The 24193-nt window shown below is 37.0% G+C and overlaps 2 protein-coding genes across 2 annotated transcripts; both read right to left on the reverse strand.

The window, feature by feature from the left end:
* Positions 1–5130: 5130 nt before the first annotated feature.
* Positions 5131–6174, reverse strand: LOC114542699 (uncharacterized protein K02A2.6-like). Its single transcript, XM_028562183.1, has one exon. It carries the CDS (start codon positions 6172–6174, stop codon positions 5131–5133), a length of 1044 nt encoding a protein of 347 aa, XP_028417984.1.
* Positions 6175–7896: 1722 nt separating this feature from the next.
* On the reverse strand, positions 7897–8668 carry LOC114542703. Its single transcript, XM_028562185.1, has one exon. The coding sequence runs from the start codon at positions 8551–8553 to the stop codon at positions 7918–7920; it is 636 nt and encodes a 211-aa protein (XP_028417986.1). The 5' UTR covers positions 8554–8668; the 3' UTR covers positions 7897–7917.
* Positions 8669–24193: the final 15525 nt, after the last annotated feature.

Genomic DNA, 24193 nt, shown 5'->3' on the forward strand with positions numbered 1-24193 from the left:
GCTGTGAGCTTTTCACAAAATGCGTGCACGCACGCAAATTCGTCGCGGGATATTTCAAACGTTGAAACGCGTCAACAAACTAATAGCTCGCGCAATTTAACCGTGTTTTCATTAGTACGTTGCCTGATGATTGCTTAAGTGCATGAAACTTAAAGTAGCAACTAATTAAAAGAATTGTATTTATAATTGTTATATATATATTATATATATATATATAATATATATATATATATTATATATAATTATATATATATATATATATATATTATATATATATATATATATATATATATTAATATATATATATTATATAATATATATGAAGGTGTTTGAGGTATCATGTCTGGTGTATTATTGAATGGTTAACAGTTCTTCTTCAGACATTAAATTTTAATAAAACTATATATTAAAAATGTCCAAACGTATATATATATATTATATATATGAATATATATATATATATATATATATATATATATATATATATATTATATATATATATATATATATATATAATTATATATATATATATATATATATATATATTCTATAGATTAATATTCAAAGTCTAATTAGAGATAAAATATTCAAATTTTAATTAGAATTGCATATGATTACATTTGCATGGGATTTCATTCATATTACACAACATATGCAATTCTAATTAGATTTGAGTATCTATCTATATATCTATCTGCGGCCAACGTTTTTGCAAATGGGTATATATTATATATATATATAATAAATTATTATATTATATATATATATAATATATATATATATATAAATATAGATATATATTATAGATCGTACGTTATCAAAAGGTTGTCATATTGATATAAATACGTAAATATCAGTCACGTGATTTTACTGCATACGTTAATTTTATGGGAAATCCGTGAAAATCTTTGTTAAAAATTTCATAAATATAATAGTAAGGTTAACTAATAAAAAGAAACAAGAAAAATGAGCGAAATAAACAATGTTTAATGCTCACGTGATTGATATATATTTGTATTATAATATTGATAGGGACAACCTTTTTGATAACGACTGTATATATATATAATAGTAATAACTGTAACGAAGAGTTCACAGAACTTGACAATGGTTGAAGAGCGCTCAATACCATTACCGGCAGAGGAAAGATATATCTATTGACTAGCTTAAGCTACCGGAGTTTCACGCTATAAAGCGATCATCAGGCTAATGGCAGGTCTTGTTGCTATTCTCTATATATACATCGTGAAATAAGGTATCGGGTCACGTGTCTACATCGAGTGAAAAGTTCCGAGCGTTTGTTCAGCAGTGATTTAGTTTTGCGTTTCATTACGTATAGCTTCTCTTCAAGGCAGAGGTTGCATCTTCTTGAGCCGGCTTTGTAGGCTGGGACGGTTTTCAGGAGGGCCCATGTTATATGATCTGGCCAATTTCAACATGTATTCGGAATTCATCTTCTAAAATGCAACTGGTATGTTGTTAGTATCATTTGCTGCAAACAAATATTTATTGTGACGACTTTCATAGGATGGATCTGCATGTTCTAAGTGTGAACCAAACTAAAGTGAAACTATAGGTGTCCAAGGATAGTTCAAAGTTATATAGATAGTGCTAAGCAACCAGACATTTGTCCCAACATAAACGTTTTAACTTATGCCAGTAAAAATATAAAGAACTAGGTTAAACATTACCCTAAATCAAATGGGAGATTACTCAAAGTACTTGAATTACGTTAGCCCCGATATTGTAATACTAGATTATAATTTTAGTTGCTCATGCAAAGCGGGCGTTATTTTATCAGTTTAGTATTATAGGGTTTGGCAAAAAACACCATGTCTCATCTCTTCGTCAAACAACTGTGACTACATCAACTACATGTATATGATGGCAACAACTGATCCGTCATTTCCAAAGAATAGCCAAAATAGTTGCGTTGTAAATAATGGAAATAAAAACCGCGGTGAATATTATGTCTATGATGTGAATACAAAGCAATATAATTATCAATTAATACTGTATACCACCAAAGGAAAAGGGATGGATGATAAATAAAAAAATAAAACAAGTTAAACTGATTTAAAAACGTTACATTTCTGATCATGTACAAAAAATTACTATAAGCGTAAATCAAACTACCCCCCGGAAAGTTTACACTATGAATGACTGACTGATTGTCTGACTCGTCTGAATTTTCGCCACTTAGGACAAAGAAACTTTGCCCTAAAAAAGCAGTCCCCTCGACTGTTCACACGCAAGCTTTCAACAGGCCGGAACAAGACTAAATTTGCAAGACTGTTGCAGTAAATTTGCATAGGTTGTTCCTGATGGGATACTGGTGTTTTCCCCGTCCTATGGGACCGTTCATACAACACTGGAACATTGGCAAGCATACCTATAGATTTAACGATGGTGTAGTTTCTGATACGCGGACGAATTAACAGACGAATTAAAAATATTTTCCCAAGTTCGTCCAGACGAATTGTTCGTCTCTAACACTAATGTGATTTTTATACAGATTAATCTTACTGGACCTTTTGTTAGTTCTTCCTTAGCCTTAGGTCGAAATTCCACCGCCTTTTGTTGACGAAACTGATAGGAACGATGTTTCATATCTTAGCCCGTTACGTTAATTCACAATGATTATTCTTTGTTTTGTAAGAGTTCTGGTCTATGGACTTGAGACAAGAAAACTTTTTTGTTGAGCCCAGACGGAAAAGGGAATTTACAGAGTTAGGTTCTCTTCCATGCAGCGAAATCTTAAAACTAGGCTTTTTAAATAAGTTAGTTCATCTGTACGTTTTTACCACGACGAAAAACGGGTCATTTTGATCTGTAGGTTATGTTCAACTAAATTATTCTTAATGAACAGGCTGATTGAGGTTATCTTAGGATTTATGGTCTGTTTTAGGCAATGGAAGGATTTTATGAAAAAGTCTGCAATCCAGAGAACAAGGGTGCTGTGTTTCTTGCCGTTTGCCTAGGAAAGGTATGGTGTTTACCGCACTTTTCCAACGTATTAATACCAAAGTCATTAAACACAGAAAGTTAAGACAGCTTGTCAGGTTTAAAACTTTGTACAGTAATAAGCTCTTGGTCTTTTTGATCTGCTGAAATCTTGTCAGATTTGGTGGAAACACGTAGTAATTTCATGTCCAGAGTCAAATATAATCCTTGATTCTAACCCTCTATTATAAATAGTTGGGTAAGAGTTAGGGTGAGGTTGGAAATTAAAAGTTAGGATTAATTTCGTAGAGCTTGGACATGAAACGAGCTATGGACATGAAACTATGATCGAAACATACAAGTCAAACACATCCTGATAGCAGATCGTAAAAAGAATTGATACAAGCCTCAGATGTTTTACAAGAAACTCGTGTGTTTCTCACGTTTAGTTCAGCGAAGGTGTTGACTTCAGTGATATCAACGGTCGTGCTGTCGTCACAACTGGTTTACCTTATCCACCGGATTTTGATCCAAAGGTTTGGTTTTCGATTAACAACCTAGCTAATGCTGTTTTAATATTCGCAAAAATAAATTGGGAAATGAGTCTTTTGATTATTGTTCAGTCGATAATAGGAATACGTTGGGATTTGTGGTTACTCAAGTTTGATTTATTAATAATATGGCTTTTCAAGATCTCTACTCTGATTGGTTGGTCATGAAACACATATCCGTCGGTCAATAATCAGTTATTATTACCCCAGTTATGGTAAAAATCTATTATCTCTAGACATCTTTTCCAAAGTTCAAAAACATTTTTTTTGTTTTCCCCCGCATTTCAGGTGTTGGAAAAAACAATTCCTAGATGAGGTGGTAAACAAAAAAGAGATTTTAAGGTTGGTTATAAAGTGGTTCTAATCATCATAATTTCTTTAAAATTGCTTTGTGGTTTTACAATCCTATACGAAACCAGGAATATGTGGCAATTCCAGACTCAAAAGTCAATTTAGCCCGTATTCAAATAGGGAAACTTTTGTGCTGAGAATTTTATCTGAAGCTCTGTCAATTCAAATCGTGACTGTAATCTCAAAGTCATATATCATTGTTTATACCATCACTACCACAAAAGTTTGATAAACTTCTTCTGAGTCAGAAACAAATGTAGGTACTATTTCACTCATAATCTTGTATTTCCAGGGATTAAATGGTCAACAGTGGTATGGTCAGCAGGCATCTCGAGCTGTCAATCAAGCCATCGGTCGTGCATTACGTCATAAAGAAGATTATGGAGCCATACTCTTTTGTTGCCAGAGGTGTGTTTCTTAAACGTTAACATGGTCCAACAAATTTTGGATGAGAATTACTGAAAACTCTGCCAAATGACCCTGCATATCCGTTCTAATCTGATACCCAGCTTCTGGTCTACGGTGTTCAATTATGTCTCGAACAATAATACCCTATAATGTCAATACACTTAGTTTATATACATCCTGACGTCATTAGTTAATATTAGTAATAAGTAATATTAGTGAGTTACTATTTGTTATATCACACTACATCTCCCTTTTCTTCGATTTGTCAACATAATGTCAACGACTGTATTGTTCTGTCTTTATAGCTAATGCCATACGGTACTTAGTTATTCTAGTCCCAGATTCTCTCTGGCCTTTAAAGAAAGTGTTTTTATTCTTTTCGGTCTGTTGTTCGTATTCGTATTAGGTGGGTCTTCCTGTTTCTCTTGTTTCTTGTCGACTTGCTGAATTATGGTGTGATTTGGAATACTACGTAGATGTGCTCTGTTCCTTCTTATAACCGTCATAGGGGTGTCAACCAAATATGATCTTGGTTTGTTGGATGTTTTGATTACTGTTCCTGTGCAGTTCATATCTGTCACATAAACTGTTGTTCCTGATGTCAAAGGCTTCATGGTTCGAGCATTATGGCGATTATCAAAATTCTTCTTCTGTTTCAATCTATATTCTTCTTCCTTTGCTTTAAAAAGTTCCTGGTTTGGTAGCTGCGGTGTGAGCTGTTGTGTCATTATTGGTATTGTTGATTTTATCTTTCTCCCCATGAGGAGTTCCGCTGGCGAATATCCACTTGCTAATGGTGTTGATCTATATGCTAACATTGCTTTTGCGGGATCTTTTTCTTTCTTCAAGATATTTTTCACTGTCCTTACTGCCCGTTCTACCTCTCCATTCGCTTGAGGATAGCGAGGACTACTGGTACTATGCTTGAATCCCCATTCTTTTGCAAACTGGGCGAACTCGTCACTGTGGTATTGGGGCCCATGTCGGAACGTACTTCGTCCGGAATCCCGTGCCTGGCGAAGATGGCTTTTAAAGCTTGTATTATCTTTGTTGAACTTGTATCTTTGGTTAGTGCCACAACTTCAACATATCGAGAATAATAATCTACCACTAGTAGATAGGTCACCTTTTCTAGAATAAACAAGTCTGTTGCGATCAGTTGCCATGGTCTTGCTGGGAGTGGCGTTGGGATCAACGGTTCTGCATGCTGTTGTCTGTGCTTGCTGCAAGGTGTACAATTTTCAACCATAGTTTTGATTTGTGCACTAAGTCCTGGCCACCAAACGGATATCTTGGCTCGTTCTCTGCATTTGTTAATCCCTTGGTGACCTTGGTGTATTTGGGCAAGGGTTTGGCGTTGAAGATTGGATGGAATAACTAGTCTTGTTCCTTTTAGTAATAACCCGTCAACAATTGTGAGTTCTCCTTGTACTGACCAGTATGGTTTTACTGCCCGGGTGACATGATCCTTGTCTGGCCATTGATCCATGCAGTACTTCTTCACTTCTTTGCATACCTCATCCTCATCTTGAGCTTGTTGTATTTGTTTCAATCTTGGATTTGATGCCGGGAGTGCTTCCATTACACTGGAGATGTAGGTATTCATTTCCTGTTCTGCTATCGTTGGTTGAGCTGTGCCCTCAGGTATTTTTCTTGACAAAGTGTCAGCTGTGTAGCGTAGTTTTCCAGGCACGTGTCGGACTTGCTTGATGTGAAATCTCATGAGTCTCATCTTATAGCGTTGTAGCCTTGGAGGTAGTTTGTCGACCGTGTGTTGGGTTAGCAGGGGAACCAGTGGTTTATGGTCAGTTTCTATTATTATCGCCTTTTTAATTATGTAGTTGCTTGACCGCTCACATGCCCAAGTAACCGCCAGAGCCTCTTTTTCTATTTGCGCATACTTAGTCTCAGTTGCTGTCATCGATCTTGAAATGAATGATACAGGTTTCCAGTTACCCGGCTCTTCTTGTAGAACTACCGCTCCTAGGCCATATGACGAAGCATCAGCTGCTATTTTTGTTTCTTTCTTGGGGTCATACAAGGTCAGAACTGGTGCTGATGACAGGGTTTTCTTGATTTTGTCAAAGGCATTTTGTTGTGGAGGTCCCCATGTTCATGCGATATTTTTGACCAGCAGCTCGCGAATGGGTTTTGTCATGACGGCGAGATTGGTGGTAAATTTGCTGAATTGATTCACCATGCCAAGGAAGGAACGGACTTCATGTATGTTGGTTGGTGGTGGCATTTTCAGGATTGCTTGTATTTTCTTTGGGTCTGGTTTTATGCCGTCAGATCCAACAATCTGACCTAAAAATTTCACGCTGGGGATGTTGAATACACACTTTTCAGGATTAAGGGTGACGTTGGCATCGCCGAGTCGTTGGAGTACCTTTTCCAATCTTTGGTCGTGCTCCTCTTGTGTTGTACCATATATTAGAACATCATCAATGTTGCATTCGACACCTTCTAAACCTTCGAGGATTTGAGACATACACTTCTGAAACTTTTCAGAGCCTGAGCTTATTCCAAAGGGAAGAACGTTAAAGCAATATCGTCCCCATGGGGTGATGAACGTTGTGAGAGGTCTTGCTTGTTCTGACAGTCTAATTTGCCAGAATCCCGAGTTCGCATCTAATTTTGAGAAATGCCGAGCACCAGCAAGGTTTGCAAATGTTGTTTCGGGTATTGGTAGTGGGTGGTTTTCGCGTTGTACGTACTGGTTGAGAGCTTCGTGAGATCTACACATATCCGAACCTTTCCATTGCTTTTTGGTGTTACCACCATCGGGGCGCACCATTCAGTCGGATCTTCAATTCGCGATATCACTCCGTTTTGTTCCATTCTTTTTATTTCTCGTTGAGTTTCTTTGCGGAGTGGAATCGGTACTTGTCGTGGTACTGTGATGGCAAACGGGATTGCATCTTGAGTGATTTTGATATCGTATTCTAGGTTTTTAATTTGTCCGAGACCAGTGAAGAGATTGGGACGCTTTTCTCTTATGGTTTTTTCTGTTTCAACCTTTTTTAGTACATCCACGTTGACTTGATTGATTAGCTTCAGATTCTGGGATGCTTGCCTTCCGAGTAGTGGTCTTTCTAAGCCTTTCACGACAAATATTTCTTCTGTCGTTGTCTGGTCCTCGTGTCGGAGCTGCGATGCGAATGTTCCAATACAGTTCAGCTTGTGCTTACATGGACCCATTAGGACTTTTCTAGTCGAGTCGAGCTTTAGAGGTAGTTTTCGTTGTTGAAATGTTCTTAATGGTATCACTGTGACATCAACGCCACTGTCGATTTTGAATCTGATGTTTTCTTCATTTACTTTGATGTCTGCAGTCCACGGTTTACTGCTAGTGTTGCCGACAGTGTCTAGGAGTAATATTTCACCCAAGAAATATGCCTCATCTTCTGACAAATTCTCCTCCCTGTTTTCTTGCCTGAAATTTAATTCGTTTATTTCTTGCTTTCGGAATTGTTGGCCCGTTTGGCTTCGACATGCCTTTGCCCATATGTCCCTTCTTTGAACAATTATGACATATGGACTCACTTGCTGGGCACAATTGCCTGGGGTGTGGTGTTCCGAGACACCGTGAACATTTGGGCTTGTAAAATTTGCTGTGTTTACTAGTACTCTGAGTAAACTGACCTTCACGGGAACGTTGTTGCTATCTATTCTTAGATATGTTGTCGATATTGTGCTCGTTACTTCCTGTGACTTTTTCTCCGTGAATAACACTTTGTTGCTTTTTGATTTCCTCGCTTTGTCTTGCTTGAGACATAGCTTTCTCTAGAGTTAGATTTGGATCTAATTGTAACTTCTCCGATAGTTTTTTGTTTTGCAGTCCAACTACGATACGATCTCGTATCAATTGATCTTTCAGTACCCCAAATTCACAGTACTTGGCGACGCAATGTAGGTCGGTAATGAAGCTTTCCACGGGTTCGTTTTCGTCTTGAGCTCGAACATTAAATTTCGCTCTTTCGAAAATCACATTTCGTTTAGTGATGAAGTGATTTTCGAACTTGTTTCGAACTGTTTCGTAGCTTTTGATCTCCTCGTCGCTGAGGCCAAACGATGTGATTATATCGTCTGCCTCATCGCCCATAGTGTAGATAAGCGCATTGACTTGTTTCTCTTCGTCTTTCTTGTCGAGTTCTGTAGCAATTCTAAACCGCTCAAATCGGCGAATCCATCGGGTCCATTCCGACGATTGAAAGCTAAACTTTGACGGCGGTGTTATTTGATACGTTGTAAAACTTCGCACAATATTTTCTTCGTCGTTGTTGCTTGATTCTGCCATATTTCTAAATAGCTAATTTTGTATATATCCCAGCGCTGCCACCATGTGCAATTATGTCTCGAACAATAATACCCTATAATGTCAATACACTTAGTTTATATACATCCTGACGTCATTAGTTAATATTAGTAATAAGTAATATTAGTGAGTTACTATTTGTTATATCACACTACATACGGGTACAGTCGCCTTATTTTGTTCAACGAATTTCAATCGGACATCACATTTAAAATGCATTTCCAGTAGTCAGACTTTGATCTGTTGGGGCAAACAAGATTTTTATTGTAAAACATGTAAGCAGGTTGAATTTCTATTGAGCAAAATAAGGCTATACCCATACCCGTAGACTGCTTCAGGGTAAATTAAACTTTTAATATTTTGTTGGAGGGACGCCTTCAGTGAAAACGTGACTTTTCTGTCTAATTTTCTTAAATAATGAATGCACTCTGTGTCAGTCAATATTTAAACTGTTATATGATTAGTCCTTGCACCGCCAAACCAGGTCAGGTGAGATCCATTTAGGCAAGCGAGTTTGTTGAATTGTGTCCTCATTTTCCAAGGTTCTGCCAAGAAAGAAAAAAGCGGAACTGGCAAAATGGATGAAGCCGTATATTTTTGCATATCCTACATTTGAGGACCTTCAGAGGGAGTTACGCTATTTTTTCACACGAGCAACTGAATTAGCGAGTTGTTAAATGAACTATCGTGATAAATACACGGATAGAGATTCAGTCAAGTCCTAATTTCCCTCTGTTCTTAATCTAATGATATGGGCTACTGTACCGCTACCGCTGGTAGGTGTGTAATGGTACGGAGAGACAACAATATAAACTTGAACAAAAACTACCCCGTATTTTGGTTTTTGTGTCTTTAAGATCTAAACACCAAAATAAAACGTTACATCTCCAAGCGCTTTTTAAATATCGACGTTGTCTGTATTGTGGAAATCCCATCTTTTCATGTCTAATGAACGTGTCGCTCTTGAGCCAGCTGTTTGTAAAATGGATGAACTTATCACCTGGATAGTTTTTTTCAAACGTAGAAAGGACCTACTGACCAACTAACCTATTACGACCAACTGATTGAGCCGTACAAATTTATTTAAAATGTTCAAATAGAATACATATATGTGATATATATTACATAATTTACTTTTAAATTTTTTCAGTTTGCCCGAATTTTCGGCTGAACTTTGCCCGAATTTTTTTATTCTCGAAATTTTGCCCCCCCCTGTCCCGTACGGCTATGGGGACGAGGCAGAAAAACAGTTACAATTTTCCTATGGCTTTTCCAATTAAACAGCTAAGAAAAAATTGGTTCATCATCTGTAGCCTTTACACTCCTGTCACATGAATCCTGTGCCCAACAGCATATTTTTGTTCGGATTTCAGCCACTATTGAGGCGAGCCGATCCACAGATTCAGCCAACGAGCGAATAGTAGCGTTGTTCATAATTAATTGTTCAATTCTAAGGTTTTCAATGCTTTCTGCACTATCAGATTGAACACTTGACCGCGTTTGTTTCACCACGTTATATAGAACCAACAGGCGGCATAACCTCCCCGGTTTATAGATCGACTGTCATCAACACTGTTGAATTCTCAGTGTTAGTAGCCCTAGCAGTCGCGCTTGCAAGATCGCCGCACATAGCTTTAATCACCCGAGTACGAATGCATGCTTTCGCATGCTTTCCCTCAACTACCAGGAACCTTTTGTTTTTTAGCCAGAGAATCGTAAAACCTTTCGCCTCAAAAAGTCTCTTTTCATTTGCTTGCGATGACCACGTTCCTTGTAGGATAAGACCATTCCTTACGAACTCCTTCAAGCTGTACTAGCTAATTGCGGGTACTTCAGCTTAAATATGTTCACTACTTGATTTTCGAAAAAAAATTCTTATTATCACGCGCTCTTTTTGTTGATATTGCCGAACGCTGACTCAATGTCTCGCTTGCTCACCAAAACTCGCGTGCGCAAAAGTATTAATTATCCACGTCAACAAAGGTCCGCTCACTTGTCGAAATTTTTCGAGAGGCTCGCATTTCGCGAATAGTTCGTTGCAAATTGTTTTCAAAAGCGTTGTTATATTGTGGTTCAATATTCTATATTGAAATTATCGAGGAAATATGTAAGTATATATAAGATTTTACGATTTTGGGTAAAAACACTGTGGTTTATTACATATATTTTTTTGTCTTAGTTCATTTTGCGTATTTTTAAGTGGCTTAATATATAAAATATAAAGAGAGAAAAGTGTTTCCACAGTTCCACTTGTGTTTTGAAAGGAAGAGAATTTAGTTCACTTTCGAAAGCGAGGAAGTAAACTGGACGTTTTTATATTTGATTTAAGAGTTGAAATCCAACCATACTGAAATAAGGCAGCTTAGCGCAACGAATAAAGTAAACGCGCGCGCAAATAAAAACGCGCGGGTAACTCCCCAACGCACGTACCACGTCAAATCACAGCTTTGTAACCAGAATTTTCCTGTAACTCCTTCACATCTAGGCTTATGAATGGCCTAGAATTGAATTCTGTGTGTCACTCTCTAAACGTGTTAGACCGTGCTTCGATCTTCGTTTTTTTGTTTGAAACTTTTTAACATTCATGCATTTTCTTTCCCGTCTGTCCAGGAATATGAATTCTAATGATTCTCAGATCTCATTTAAGGTATAAATTAGAGTTTCTCTTTCGTGGAATGTTCTGTGATTTAAAGAATGAATTGGAAATGGAGAATTAAGGTAGTACTTTAATAGGCTTATAAACGTTCTAATTTTTACAGGAGAAATCAGCGGTATGATTCAGAGAGAGATCGCTGAGGTATGATCTTTATTTACATGGCGTATAGCTATAACATAAGGATGTTTTATTATATTGACACGTGTTTGTCTCCATTTTCTGGGAAATATTATTCATTTGTCATAAGAAAAATAACGATGATAATATTTCGTAATATTTTATTATAAAGTATAATAATAAAAAGGTATTCCTTGCTTCACGACAAACAATGCAAGCGCTTCTTACCCATTTAGCTACCCTCATCTTTCAACGCAAAAGGGTTATGTTACGTTTATGTTGAATTTGTTCTAGAGTAGGAGAAAAAATTTAGCAAACTTTCTGATGCCTCCGAGAAGTGGCCCTCGGCAGAAATCGAACCTTCTCCTTCATGATGCCGGTGCAATGATGTTGCTATTGAGCTAGACGGGTAGCTCATAGGAGCGAGCGTTTTTAGTATACATTGAGTCAGCGTTCTTTAATATAGTGAACATATTTATGATGAAGTACCCGCAATTAGCTTGTACAGCTTGAAAGAATTCGTAAGGGATGGTCTTATCCTACACTGAGGAACGTGGTCATCGCCAGCAAATGAAAAGAGACTTTTTGAGGCGGAAGGTGTTACGATTCCCGGCTAAAAAACAAAACGTTCCTGGTAGTTGATGGAAAGAATGCGAAAGAAATTCGTACTCGCGTGATTAAAGCTATGTGCGCGAGCGGCGATCTTGCAAGCGCGACTGCTAGCGTAGACAGGGCTAGTAACACTAAAAATTCAACACTGTTGATAACAGTCGATCTATAAACCGGCGAGGTTATGCTGCCTGGCGGTTCTATATACCGTAGCGAAACAAACGCGGTCAATTGTTCAATGTGATAGTGCAGAAAGCATTAAAAACCTTAGAATTGAAAAATTAATGATGAACAACGCGATTATTCGCTCGTTGGCTGAATCTGTGGATCGGCCTCGCCTCAATAGTGGCTGAAATCCAAACAAAAATATACTGTTGGGCACAGGATTCATGTGACAGGAGTATAAAGGCTACAGATGATGAACCAATTTTTTCTCAGCTGTTTAATTGGAAAAGCCATAGGAAAATTAAAACTGTTTTCCTGCCTCGTCTCCATAGCCGTACGGGACAGGGGGGGGGTGTGAAAAATTTCGAGAACTAAAAAGTTCGGGCAAAGTTCAGCCGAAAATTCGGGTAAACTGAAAAAGGGTTACAAAGCTAAAATTTTTAAAAGTAAATCTTGTAATATATATCACATATATGTACTCTTTTTGACCATTTTAAATAAATTTGTAAGGCTCAATCAGTTGGTCATGCTAGGTTAGTTAGTCAGCAGGTTCTTTCTACGTTTGAAAAAAACTATCCAGGTGATAACTTCATCCATTTTACAAACAGCTGGCCCAAGAGCGGCACGTTCATTAGACATGAAAAGATGGGATTTCCACAATATACACAACATCGATATTTAAAAAGCGCTTGGAGATGTAACGTTTTATTTTGGTGTTTAGATCTTAAAGACACAAAAACCAAAATACGGGGTAGTTTTTAAGTTTATATTGTTGTCTCTCCGTACCATTAAACACCTACCGGCGGTAGCGGTACAGTAGCCCATATCATTAGATTAAGAACAGCCGGGAATTAGGACTTGACTGAATCTCTATTCGTGTATTTATCACGATACTTCATTTAACAACTCACTAATTCGGTTGCTCGTGTGATGAAGAAATACCGTAACTCCCTCTGAAGGTCCTTAAATGTCGGATATGCACAAATATACGGCTTCATCCATGTTGTCAGTTCCGCTTTTGTTCTTTCTTGGCAGAACCTTGGAAAATGAGGACACAATTCAACAAACTCACTTGCCTAAATGGATCTCACCTGACCTGGTTTGAGGGTGCAAGGATTAATCATATAACAGTTTAAATATTGACTGACACAGAGTGCATTCATTATTTAAAAAAATTAGACAGAAAAGTCACGTTTTCACTGAAGGCGTCCCTCAAAATATTAAAAGTTTAATTTACCCTGAAGCAGTCTACGAGTATGGGTATAGCCTTATTTTGCTCAATAGAAATTCAAGCTGTTTACATGTTTTATAATAAAAATCTTGTTTGCCCCAACAAGTCAAAGTCTGACTACTGGAAACGCATTTTAGATGTGAAGTCCGATGGAAATTCATTGAACAAAATAAGGCTACTGTACCCGTAGACCAGAAGCTGGGTATCAGATTAGAACGGATATGCAGGGTCATTTGGCAGAGTTTTCGGTAATTCTCATCCAAAGTTTGTTGGACCATGTTAAAGTTTAAGAAACCCACCTCTCGTCACAAAAGAGTATGGCTCCATAATCTTCTTTATGACGTAATGCACGACCGATGGCTTGATTGACAGCTCGAGATGCCTGCTGACCACATCATTGTTGACCATTTAATCCCTGAAAATAAAGATTATGAGTGAAATAGTACCTATTGTGGTAGTGATGGTATAAACAATGATATATGACTTTGAGATTACAGTCACGATTTGAATTGATAGAGCCTCAGATAAAATTCTCAGCACAAAAGTTTCCCTATTTGAATACGGGCTAAATTGACTTTGGAAGTCCGGAATTGCCACATATTCCTCGTTTCGTATAGGATTGTAAAACCACAAAGCAATTTTAATAGTTTATTTCTTAAAGAAATTATGATGATTAGAACCACTTTATAAACAACCTTAAATTCTCTTTTGTTTACCACCTCATCTAGGAATTGTTTTTTCAATTACATCTGAAATGTGAGGGAAAACAAAAAAAATGTTTTTGAACTTTGGAAAAGATGTCTAGAGATAATAGATTTTTACCATAACCGGGGTAATAATAACTGATTATTGACCGACGGATATGTGTTTCACGGCAAACCAATCAGAGTAGAGGATCTTAAAAAGCCATATTATTAATAAATCAAACTTGAGTAACCAGAAATCCCAACGTATTCTTATTATAGGCTGAATGATAATCAAAAGACTCATTTCCCAATTTATTTTTGCGAATATTAAAACAGCATTAGCTAGGTTGTTAATCGAAAACCAAACCTTTGGATCAAAATCCGGTGGATAAGGTAAACCAGTTGTGACGACAGCACGACCGTTGATATCACTGAAGTCAACACCTTCGCTGAACTAAACGTGAGAAACACACGAGTTTCTTGTAAAACAGCTGAGGCTCGTATCAATTCTTTTTACGATCTGCTATCAGGATGTGTTTGACTTGTATGTTTCGATCATAGTTTCATGTCCATAGCTCGTTTCATGTCAAAGCTCCACGAAAATAATCCTAACTTTTAATTTCCAACCTCACCCTAACTCTCACCCAACTACTTATAATAGAGGGTTAGAATCAAGGATTATATTCGTTGACTCTGGACATGAAATTATCACCTGTTTCCACCAAATCTGACAAGATTTCAGCTGATTAACAAAGAGCTTATTACTGTACAGCCTGACAAGCTGTCTTAATTGTCTGTGTTTAATGACTTTGGTATTAATACGTTGGAAAAGTGCGGTAGACACCATACCTTTCCTAGGAAAACGCCAAGAAACACAGCACCCTTGTTCTCTGGATTGCAGACTTTTTCATAAAATCCTTCCATTGCCTAAAACAGACCATAAATCCTAAGATAAACCTCAATCAGCCTGTTCATTAAGAATTATTTAGTTGAATATAACCTACAGATCAAAATGACCCGTTTTTCGTCGTGGTAAAAACGTATGAACTGTTTAACTATATATTTAATCGTTACAAAGCCTAGTTCGCTGCATGGAAATAGAACCAAGCTCTTTAAATTCCCTTTTCCGTCTCGGCTCAACAAAAATAGTTTTCTTGTCTCAAGTCGGTTCCATAGACCAGAAATCTTACAAAACAAAGAATAATCATTGTGAATTGACGTAACGGACTGGGATATGAAACATCGTTCCTATCAGTTTCGTCAACAAACCAGGCGGTGGAATTTCGACCTAAGGCAAAGGAAGAACTAACAAAAGGTTCAGTAAGATTAATCTGTATAAAAATCACATTAGTTTTAGAGACAAACAATTCGTCTGGACAATCTTAGGAAAATATTCTTAATTCGTCTGTTAATTCGCCCGCGTATCAGAAACTACACCATCGTTAAATCTATAGCAATGCCTGCCAATGTTTCAGTGCTGTATCAAGGGTTCCATAGGACGGGGAAAACACCAGCATCCCATCAGGAACAACCTATGGAAAATTTACTGCAACAAAAAGAGTTTCATGCAAACTTGAAATATAGAATCACTCATGCCCAGCATGGCAGAGGTACTCAAATACAACCGTTATATAATCTCCCTGTTAGAAGAGTTAGTTCCTGCCTCAAAAATTACGTAACGCTGCAAGGAAGTTACTGGTTTGGGAATGAAAAATATTACGTTCCAGAAAGATTGAAAGTGCTGAATAAGACAAACGCACATGCTTGAACCTCCCCAGATAATATGAAACCAGACATTTTGCTATGATTTTATTTTTCTGCAACTTATCTATTGCAATCCCCATTGTTCCTGTGGAATTAGAATTGCCACTGATAGTGTAGTGGTATAATAGCATGTACAGCGCCTAAAAGTTGTAGCAATCCAGAAACGATGAGACTCTCTGGCTTAGAGACTCTCCTTTCTAAATATATTACAAAATTCTACCTGTTTTTGTAGAATAAGGACTGCCGAGTCGGGTCCCGTTTGAGGGTTTCAAAAAACATCTGATGTTTCTTGATAAATGTGGATTTTGAATTTCCACTTGTATATCACTGTATGAAATAAGTTCTGGTCAAATTTCCTGCAGCCACACGTAATTGTAAAGTTATGAATCCGATCAACGGTTTGCAGGAAGTTCAACCTTTTCGTAAACATAAATTAAAATAGATTTGACCAGAACTTATTTTTCAATTGATAATAAAAAATTATTTACCTCAGAATACTCCGAGACTTAAGACGCGTTTGCGTAATCAAATGAACACCGGACACTACCAGCACTAAAAACGATTTTGTATTAATTTAGGGGACTTGAAGTAGTAAAAGTCTGTAACCTCACCAAATAAAAGAACAGGTTTATTGAGAATGTAAATCAATTACGTTTACATAAAGTTTTACAGTACGTGATATATTAAGTTCTACTGCATCCCAAATTCAAGCCAGGATTGGTCGGGAAAAAAGTTGTCAGGTATCGTTGTCCCTTTAGAATTTAAACCTACGCCTCAATTTGCGATGGCGACATTACCATCTAAAACAAATACTAACAACGCCCGCTCCTATGAGCTACACGTCCACCTCAATAGCAAGATCATTGCACCCGCATCATAAAGGAGAAGGTTCGATTTTTGCCGAAGGCCACTTCTCGGAGGCATTGGAAAGTTTGCTAAATTTTTTCTCCTATAGAATAAATTCAACAAAAACGTAACATAACCCTCGTCCGTTGAAAGATGAGGGTAGCTAAATGGGTAAGAAGCGCTTGCATGGTTTGTCGTGACGCAAGGAATACCTTTTTATTATTATACTTTATAATAAAATATTACGTATTATAATCATCGTTATTTTTCTTATGACAAATTAATAATATTTCCCAGAAAATGGAGACAAACACGTGTCAATATAATAAAACATCCTTATGTTATAGCTATACGCCATGTAAATAAAGATCATACCTCAGTGATCTCTCTCTGAATCATACCTCTGATTCCTCCTGTAAAATTAGAACGTTTATAAGCTTAATAAAGTGCTACTTTAATTCCACATTTCCAATTCATTCTTTAAATCACAGAACATTCCACAAAAAAGAAACTCTAATTCATATCTTAAAGGAGATCCGAGAATCATTAGAATTCATATTCCTGGACAGACGGGAAAGAAAAAATGCATGAATAATGTTAAAAAGTTTCAAACAAAAAAACGAAGATCGAAGCACGGTCTTACACGTTTAGAGAGTGACACACAGAATTCAATTCTAGGCCATTCATACGCCTAACTTTAAAGGAGTTACAGAAAAATTCTGATTACAAAGCTGTGATTTGACGTGGTACGTGCGTTGGGGAGTTACCCGTTTTATTCGTTGCGCTAAGCTGCCGTATTTTAGTATGGTTTGGATTTCCACTCTTAAATCAAATATAAAAACGTCCAGTTTACTTCCTCGCTTTCGAAAGTGAACTAAATTCTCTTCCTTCCAAAACACAAGCGGAACTGTGAAACACGTTTCTTCCTTTATATTTTTTATATTAAGCCACTTAATAATACGCATTATTATATGGCACGCGGTCTCGTGACTAAAATGGCGCGCGCTGATTGGTTCTTGCCGGTCTGGAATCCAACAGTATTAGACCGTTGCCATAGTAACGGTCCAACTCTCATATTTTTGAACAAAAACATTTGTGAATTATTTTATTATTTGTGAATATTATATTTTTTCTTTTGTGATTTTTGTTTATATTTAATACTGTATCATTCTTATTTAACGAGCAAAAAACAAAGTTTCGGAAGCCGCTTCAGTGCTTGCTTGGCGACTGGCTGGCGAAAAAGCCAGCAAGAATGCTGCAACTGCAGCGCAATGTATAAATAAATACACTAAATACTGTATGCAATATAATAAATCCCTTATTAACCGAATACGTTCGGTCCGTACTGGAAAAATATCAGACCTCGGTCTTTTATGTACGGACCTCGCTGTCGCTCGGTCCGTACTGTCAAGACCTCGGTCTGTTATTTTCTAGTACGGACCTCAAATTCGGCTAATAAGTGGAATAAATGAACTGAGACGAAAAAAAATATATGTAATACACCACAGTGTTCTTACCCGAAATCGTAAAATCTTAAAATATACTTACATATTTTCTCGATAATTCCAATTTTGAAAACAATTTGCAACGAACAATTCGCGAAATGTGAGCCTCTCGAAAAATTTGGACAAATGAGCGCTCTTTTGTTGACGTGGATAATTAATACTTTTGCGCACGCGAGTTTTGGTGAGCAAGCGAGACATTGAGTCAGCGTTCGGCAATAGTGGGCTTAAGCAAATGACATTTTTGACAACACAAACGGCATGAGTAACGTCAAAAGACTGGGTCAAGGATTGTGATTGGTGGAAAACAAAAACTTTACTTCCGGTCAACGTACGTGTTGTCAAAAACGTCACTTGCTTCAGTTCACTAATATCAACAAAAAGAGCGCGTGGTAATGAGAATTTTTTTTCGAGAAGTGAAGTAGTCAACATATTAGGGAGGTTAAGATCATCTTCCACTACCAGTACCGATACGAAAATACATGACGTATTACAGTTTGGAAGCGGAAATTTTCAAGCGTTAAGATTGTGACTTCCGTAAGAAGTAAATAAACATGGCTGAGTATAGCGGCTATATTCACATCAAAAACTCTAATCACAATCCTTAAGTCTCACCAAACAAAGCAGAAACATTATACAACTAAAACCTAAATAATAATACAGTAAATATTTTCGGTACTTCGCCTACCTATCCACTTCCATTTTCAGCCCCAAAACGGTACTCGCGACTTCCAGTGTTGTCACATTTTGGACGATTGTTACATCTGCGCATGCGCGTGACTGATTATTGGTATCGGTACTCGTAGCGGAAGCCGATCTTAAGCTCCCTATTTATGCTGAAGTACCCGCAATTAGCTAGTACAACTTGAAAGAATTCGTAAGGGATGGTCTTATCCTACAAGGAACGTGGTCATCGCCAGCAAATGAAAAGAGACTTTCTGAGGCGGAAGGTTTTACGATTCTCTGGTTAAAAAACAAAAAGTTCCTTGTAGTTAATGAAAAGAATGCGAATGAAATTCGTACTCGGGTGAAGCTATGTGTGATCTTGCAAGCGTGACTTCTAGCGTTGACAGGGCTACGAACACTGAGAATTCAACACTGTTGATGACAGTCGATCTATAACCCGGCGAGGTTATGCTGCCTGCCGGTTCTATATACAGTGGCGAAACAAACGCAGTCTAGTGTTCAATCTGATAGTGCAGAAAGCATTGAAAACCTTAGAATTGAACAATTAATGATGAACAACGCGACTATTCGCTCGTTGGCTGAATCTGTGGATCGGCTCGCCTCAATAGTGGCTGAAATCCAAAAAAATATATTCTGTTGGGCACAGGATTCATGTGACAGGAGGATAAAGGCTATTGATGATGAACCAATTTTTTCTCAGCTGTCTAATTGGAAAAGCCATAGGAAAATTGTAACTGTTTTCCTGCTTCGTCCCCATAGCCGTACGGGACAGGGGGGGGGGGCAAAAGTTCAGCCGAAAATTCGGGCAAACTGAAAAAGGACTAAAAAGCTAAAAATTTTAAAAGTAAATTTTGTAATATATATCACATAATAATTATATGTATTCTATTTGACCATTTTAAATAAATTGGTAAGGCTCAATCAGTTGGTCATGCTAGGTTAGTAGGTCAGTAGGTCCTTTCTACGTTTGAAAAAAACTATCCAGGTGATAACTTCATCCATTTTAGACACAGCTGGCCTAAGAGCGGCACGTTCATTACACATGAAAAGATGGTATTTCCACAATATAGACAACATCGATATTTAAAAAGCGCTTGGAGATGTAACGTTTTACTTTGGTGTTCAGATCTTAAAGACACAAAAACCAAAATACGGGGTAGTTTTTGTTTAAGTTTATATTGTTGTCTCTCCGTACCATTAAAAACCTACCTGCGTTAGCGGTACAGTAGCCCATATTATTAGATTAAGAAAAGAGGGAAATTAGGACTTGACTGAATCTCTATTTCCGTATTTATTACGATATTTCATTTAACAACTCACTAATTCGGTTGCTCGTGTGAAAAAAATACCGTAACTCCCTCTGAATGTCCTCAAATGTCGGATATGCACAAATATACGGCTTCATCCATTTTGGCAGTTCCGCTTTTGTTCTTTCTTGGCAGAACCTTGGAAAATGGGGACACAATTCAACAAACTCGCTTGCCTGAATGGATCACATCTGACCTGGTTTGGGGGTGCAAGGACTAATCATATAACAGTTTAAATATTGACTGACACAGAGTGCATTCATTATTTAAGAAAATTAGACAGAAAAGTCACGTTTTCACTGAAACCTCCCTCCAACAAAATATTAAAAGTTTAATTTACCCTGAAGCAGTCTACGGGTATGGGTAGCCTTATTTTGCTCAATAGAAATTCAAGCTGTGTACATGTTTTATCATAGGCAGCCCAATGGCGACTCGCGTGTTCAGGCAAAGTAGGCATTATATAGTATATATATATATATATATATATATATATATATATATATATATATATATATATATATATATATATATATATATATATATATACATATATATTATATATATATATATATATATATATATATATATATATCCTAAGGTAGGCATCCTAAGGTAGCCATTGGGCTGCCTATTGTTTTATAATAAAAACCTTGTTTGCCCAACAGGTCAAAGTCTGACAACTGGATTAGTCCGATGGAAATTCGTTGAACAAGATAAGGCTACTGTACCCGTAGACCAGAAGCTGGGTATCAGATTAGAACGGATATGCAGGGTCATTTGGCAGAGTTTTCGGTAATTCTCATCCAAAGTTTGTTGGACCATGTTAAAGTTTAAGAAACACACCTCTCGTCACAAAAGAGTATGGCTCCATAATCTTCTTTATGACGTAATGCACGATCGATGGCTTGATTGACAGCTCGAGATGCCTGCTGACCACATCATTGTTGACCATTTAATCCCTGAAAATAAAGATTATGAGTGAAATAGTACCTACATTTGTTCCTGACTCAGAAGAAGTTTATCAAACTATTGTGGTAGTGATGGTATAAACAATGATATATGACTTTGAGATTACAGTCACGATTTGAATTGATAAAGCTTCAGATAAAATTCTCAGCACAAAAATTTCCCTATTTGAATACGGGCTAAATTGACTTTGGAGTCCGGAATTGCCACATATTCCTCGTTTTGTATAGGATTGTAAAACCACAAAGCAATGTTAATAGTTTTTTTCCTAAAGAAATTATGATGATTAGAATCACTTTATAACAAACCTTAAAATCTCTTTTGTTTACCACCTCATCTAGGAATTGTTTTTTCAATTCCACTTGAAATGCGAGGGAAAACAAAAAGAAATGTTTTTGAACTTTGGAAAAGATGTCTAGAGATAATAGGTTTTTACCATAACTGGGGTAATAATAACTGATTATATAATAATAACTTGAGTGAAATAGAATCCAAGCTTTAGTTGATATAATAGCACACCAAATGCACCAAAAGGGGGACAAAGTTTTTGTATATAATAAAACAGTCGTCGCTCGTCGTATATTACCGATAGCCAACTCGGCGCTCGTCGGCTATCAGCTCATATACGACTCGAGTTCGCTGAATAACTGTTAATTATTACAACAATAAACGTCAGAAAATATCAACATGCATGAGAGCCCTTTCCCCACCACATTTCTACCACCAAATTTTCTATCATGTCAAAGACTACTGTATACGTACTTTCAAGGCGTCCGCGAACTTGCTTAAGTGAAATTGTCTTTTTCTTGCACCACCAGTTTGAACTGCAATGAAGAAGATTTCTTAAATCATGTATGTATTTCATTTCTCATTTTTAACACTATTTTGCTGCAATACTGGGATATTGACTTATACAGAGCTTGCTCCAACTCAATAATCGCCTAAAATGCTTTGGACATCCTTTGCAATTTAACAAATGAAATGTTGAAACAAGATCGGAAACTACTACATAAACTCAATTGCAACGGAAAATGAAATCACTTTCTGGATTAGTTCGACCACTTGGCTATCCAATTCACGAGTGATTTTAACTTTGCTCAGAAGTTCGAAAATGTAACTGGATGACAAAAAGACAAAAGATTGCAAAAGTTGAGGCATTTCTAACGAGGGGCCAGGATTTTTGGCTTTCCGATCTGAATTATCCCACAGCCTGTGTTCCTGAGGAAATCGCGGGTTCGGGGAACGAGATTGATATGTTTCGTATCCCTCCCCCTCAAACCATTCCGCTCGAACAAGGAAAGAGTATAACAGATTCACCAATTACACTGATGAAAATACAGCTTGCATGTGAACAGTCTACAGTCAGTAGGACTGCTTTTTTAGTGCAAAGTTTCTTTGTCCTAAGTGACGAGTCAGACAGTCAGTCAGTCATAGTGTAAACTTTCCGTAAACTTTCTTTGATTTACGCTTATAGTAATTTTTTGTACATGATCAGAAATGTAACGTTTTTGAATCAGTTTAACTTGTTTTATTTATTTATTTATCATCCATCCCTTTTCCTTTGGTGGTATACAGTATTGATTGATAATTATATTGCTTTGTATTCACATCATAGACATAATATTCACCGCAGTTTTTATTTCCATTATTTACAACGCAACTATTTTGGCTATTCTTTGGAAATGACGGATCAGTTGTTGCCATCATATACATGTAGTTGATGTAGTCACAGTTGTTTGACGAAGAGATGAGACATGGTGTTTTTTGCCAAACCCTATAATACTAAACTGATAAAATAACGCCCGCTTTGCATGAGCAACTAAAATTATAATCTAGTATTACAATATCGGGGCTAACGTAATTCAAGTACTTTGAGTAATCTCCTGTTTGATTAAGGGTAATGTTTAACCTAGTTCTTTATATTTTTACTGGCATAAGTCGAAACGTTTATGTTGCGACAAATGTCTGGTTGCTTAGCACTATCTATATAACTTTGAACTATCCTTGGATACCTAGTTTCAATTTCAGTTTGGTTCACACTTAGAACATGCAGATCTATCCTATGAAAGTCGTCACATGATTGTGACAACTTTGTTGGCAGCAAATGATACTAAATGGCAACGTACCAGTTGCATTTTAGAAGATGAATTCCGAATACATGTTGAAAGTGGCCAGATCAAACGGTTTTTTCTTTTTAAACTAAAAACAAAAAATGCACATGCATTAAATAAATGTATAAGCAGAACTAGATATCGAAGCCGAATAGTGCAAAGTTTCGAGGTTAAGCACTGGACGTGTGTCCTGATATAACCCATGCAACCTGCAGATACTCTAGGACAGGGTGGTCACATCTGCTACGTACCCATACCTCTAAAAATCTAGAAATCTAAAAATCTAGTAATCGCGAGTGCCAGAATAAACATAACTCGGAATCAATTATACGAGCGCGGCCAGTTGACGAAGCATAGTTCTAGTTCAATTACAACTAAGAGCTGAATCACGAATCGAGTAAAATTTCAACTGATATTGTTTTTCATTTTACTCAAAAGTACTCACATTACATTTGCCGCGATTTTCATTATTGAATTATATTGTAGCTCATGGCAGCTGGAACAATTCGCGGTAACACGTTTCAACAAAATACACCGTTTATGTGTTTCTTCGGTTCGTAGAAAGGTGTTACTTTATGATGTCAACATTTAAAAGTTTAATACTTTCTGAAAAGGATCGGGCAAAACACTCGTAGTGTAAAGTAATGTACATAAACCGCGGCGCGCTGTTCAGTTCATGCATATTATCTGACAGGTATATTTGTATAATTCACGCATAACCTCTCCCTAGGCTTTTAACCTATATTTCCTATCACTGAATATGCACAATAAATAAGTACGAAAATAATTCGAAGGACCCCCGGAGATTACGCTATGACTAACTTACTGACTAGAACTGATTGACTGACTGATGTGAATTTTCGTCACTGAAAATTACGTTGATGTAAATTTAATTAAACTTAGGTTTCAGCGCTCCCTAAGCAATAACGCTGGCATCACCCCAAGTCTCACCCCACTGTTCATTGAATTACAACT

The sequence above is a fragment of the Dendronephthya gigantea genome, unplaced genomic scaffold (genome assembly GCF_004324835.1).
Source record: "Dendronephthya gigantea isolate DGI-Jeju-01 unplaced genomic scaffold, DenGig_1.0 000379F, whole genome shotgun sequence".
In the NCBI taxonomy this organism is placed as follows: domain Eukaryota; kingdom Metazoa; phylum Cnidaria; class Anthozoa; order Malacalcyonacea; family Nephtheidae; genus Dendronephthya; species Dendronephthya gigantea.

What these genes read in the sequence shown, in the direction of transcription:
- LOC114542703 (XM_028562185.1), bottom strand. Translation starts at nt 8,553, where the DNA reads ATGGCAGAATCAAGCAACAACGACGAAGAAAATATTGTGCGAAGTTTT.
- LOC114542699 (XM_028562183.1), bottom strand. Translation starts at nt 6,174, where the DNA reads ATGACAGCAACTGAGACTAAGTATGCGCAAATAGAAAAAGAGGCTCTG.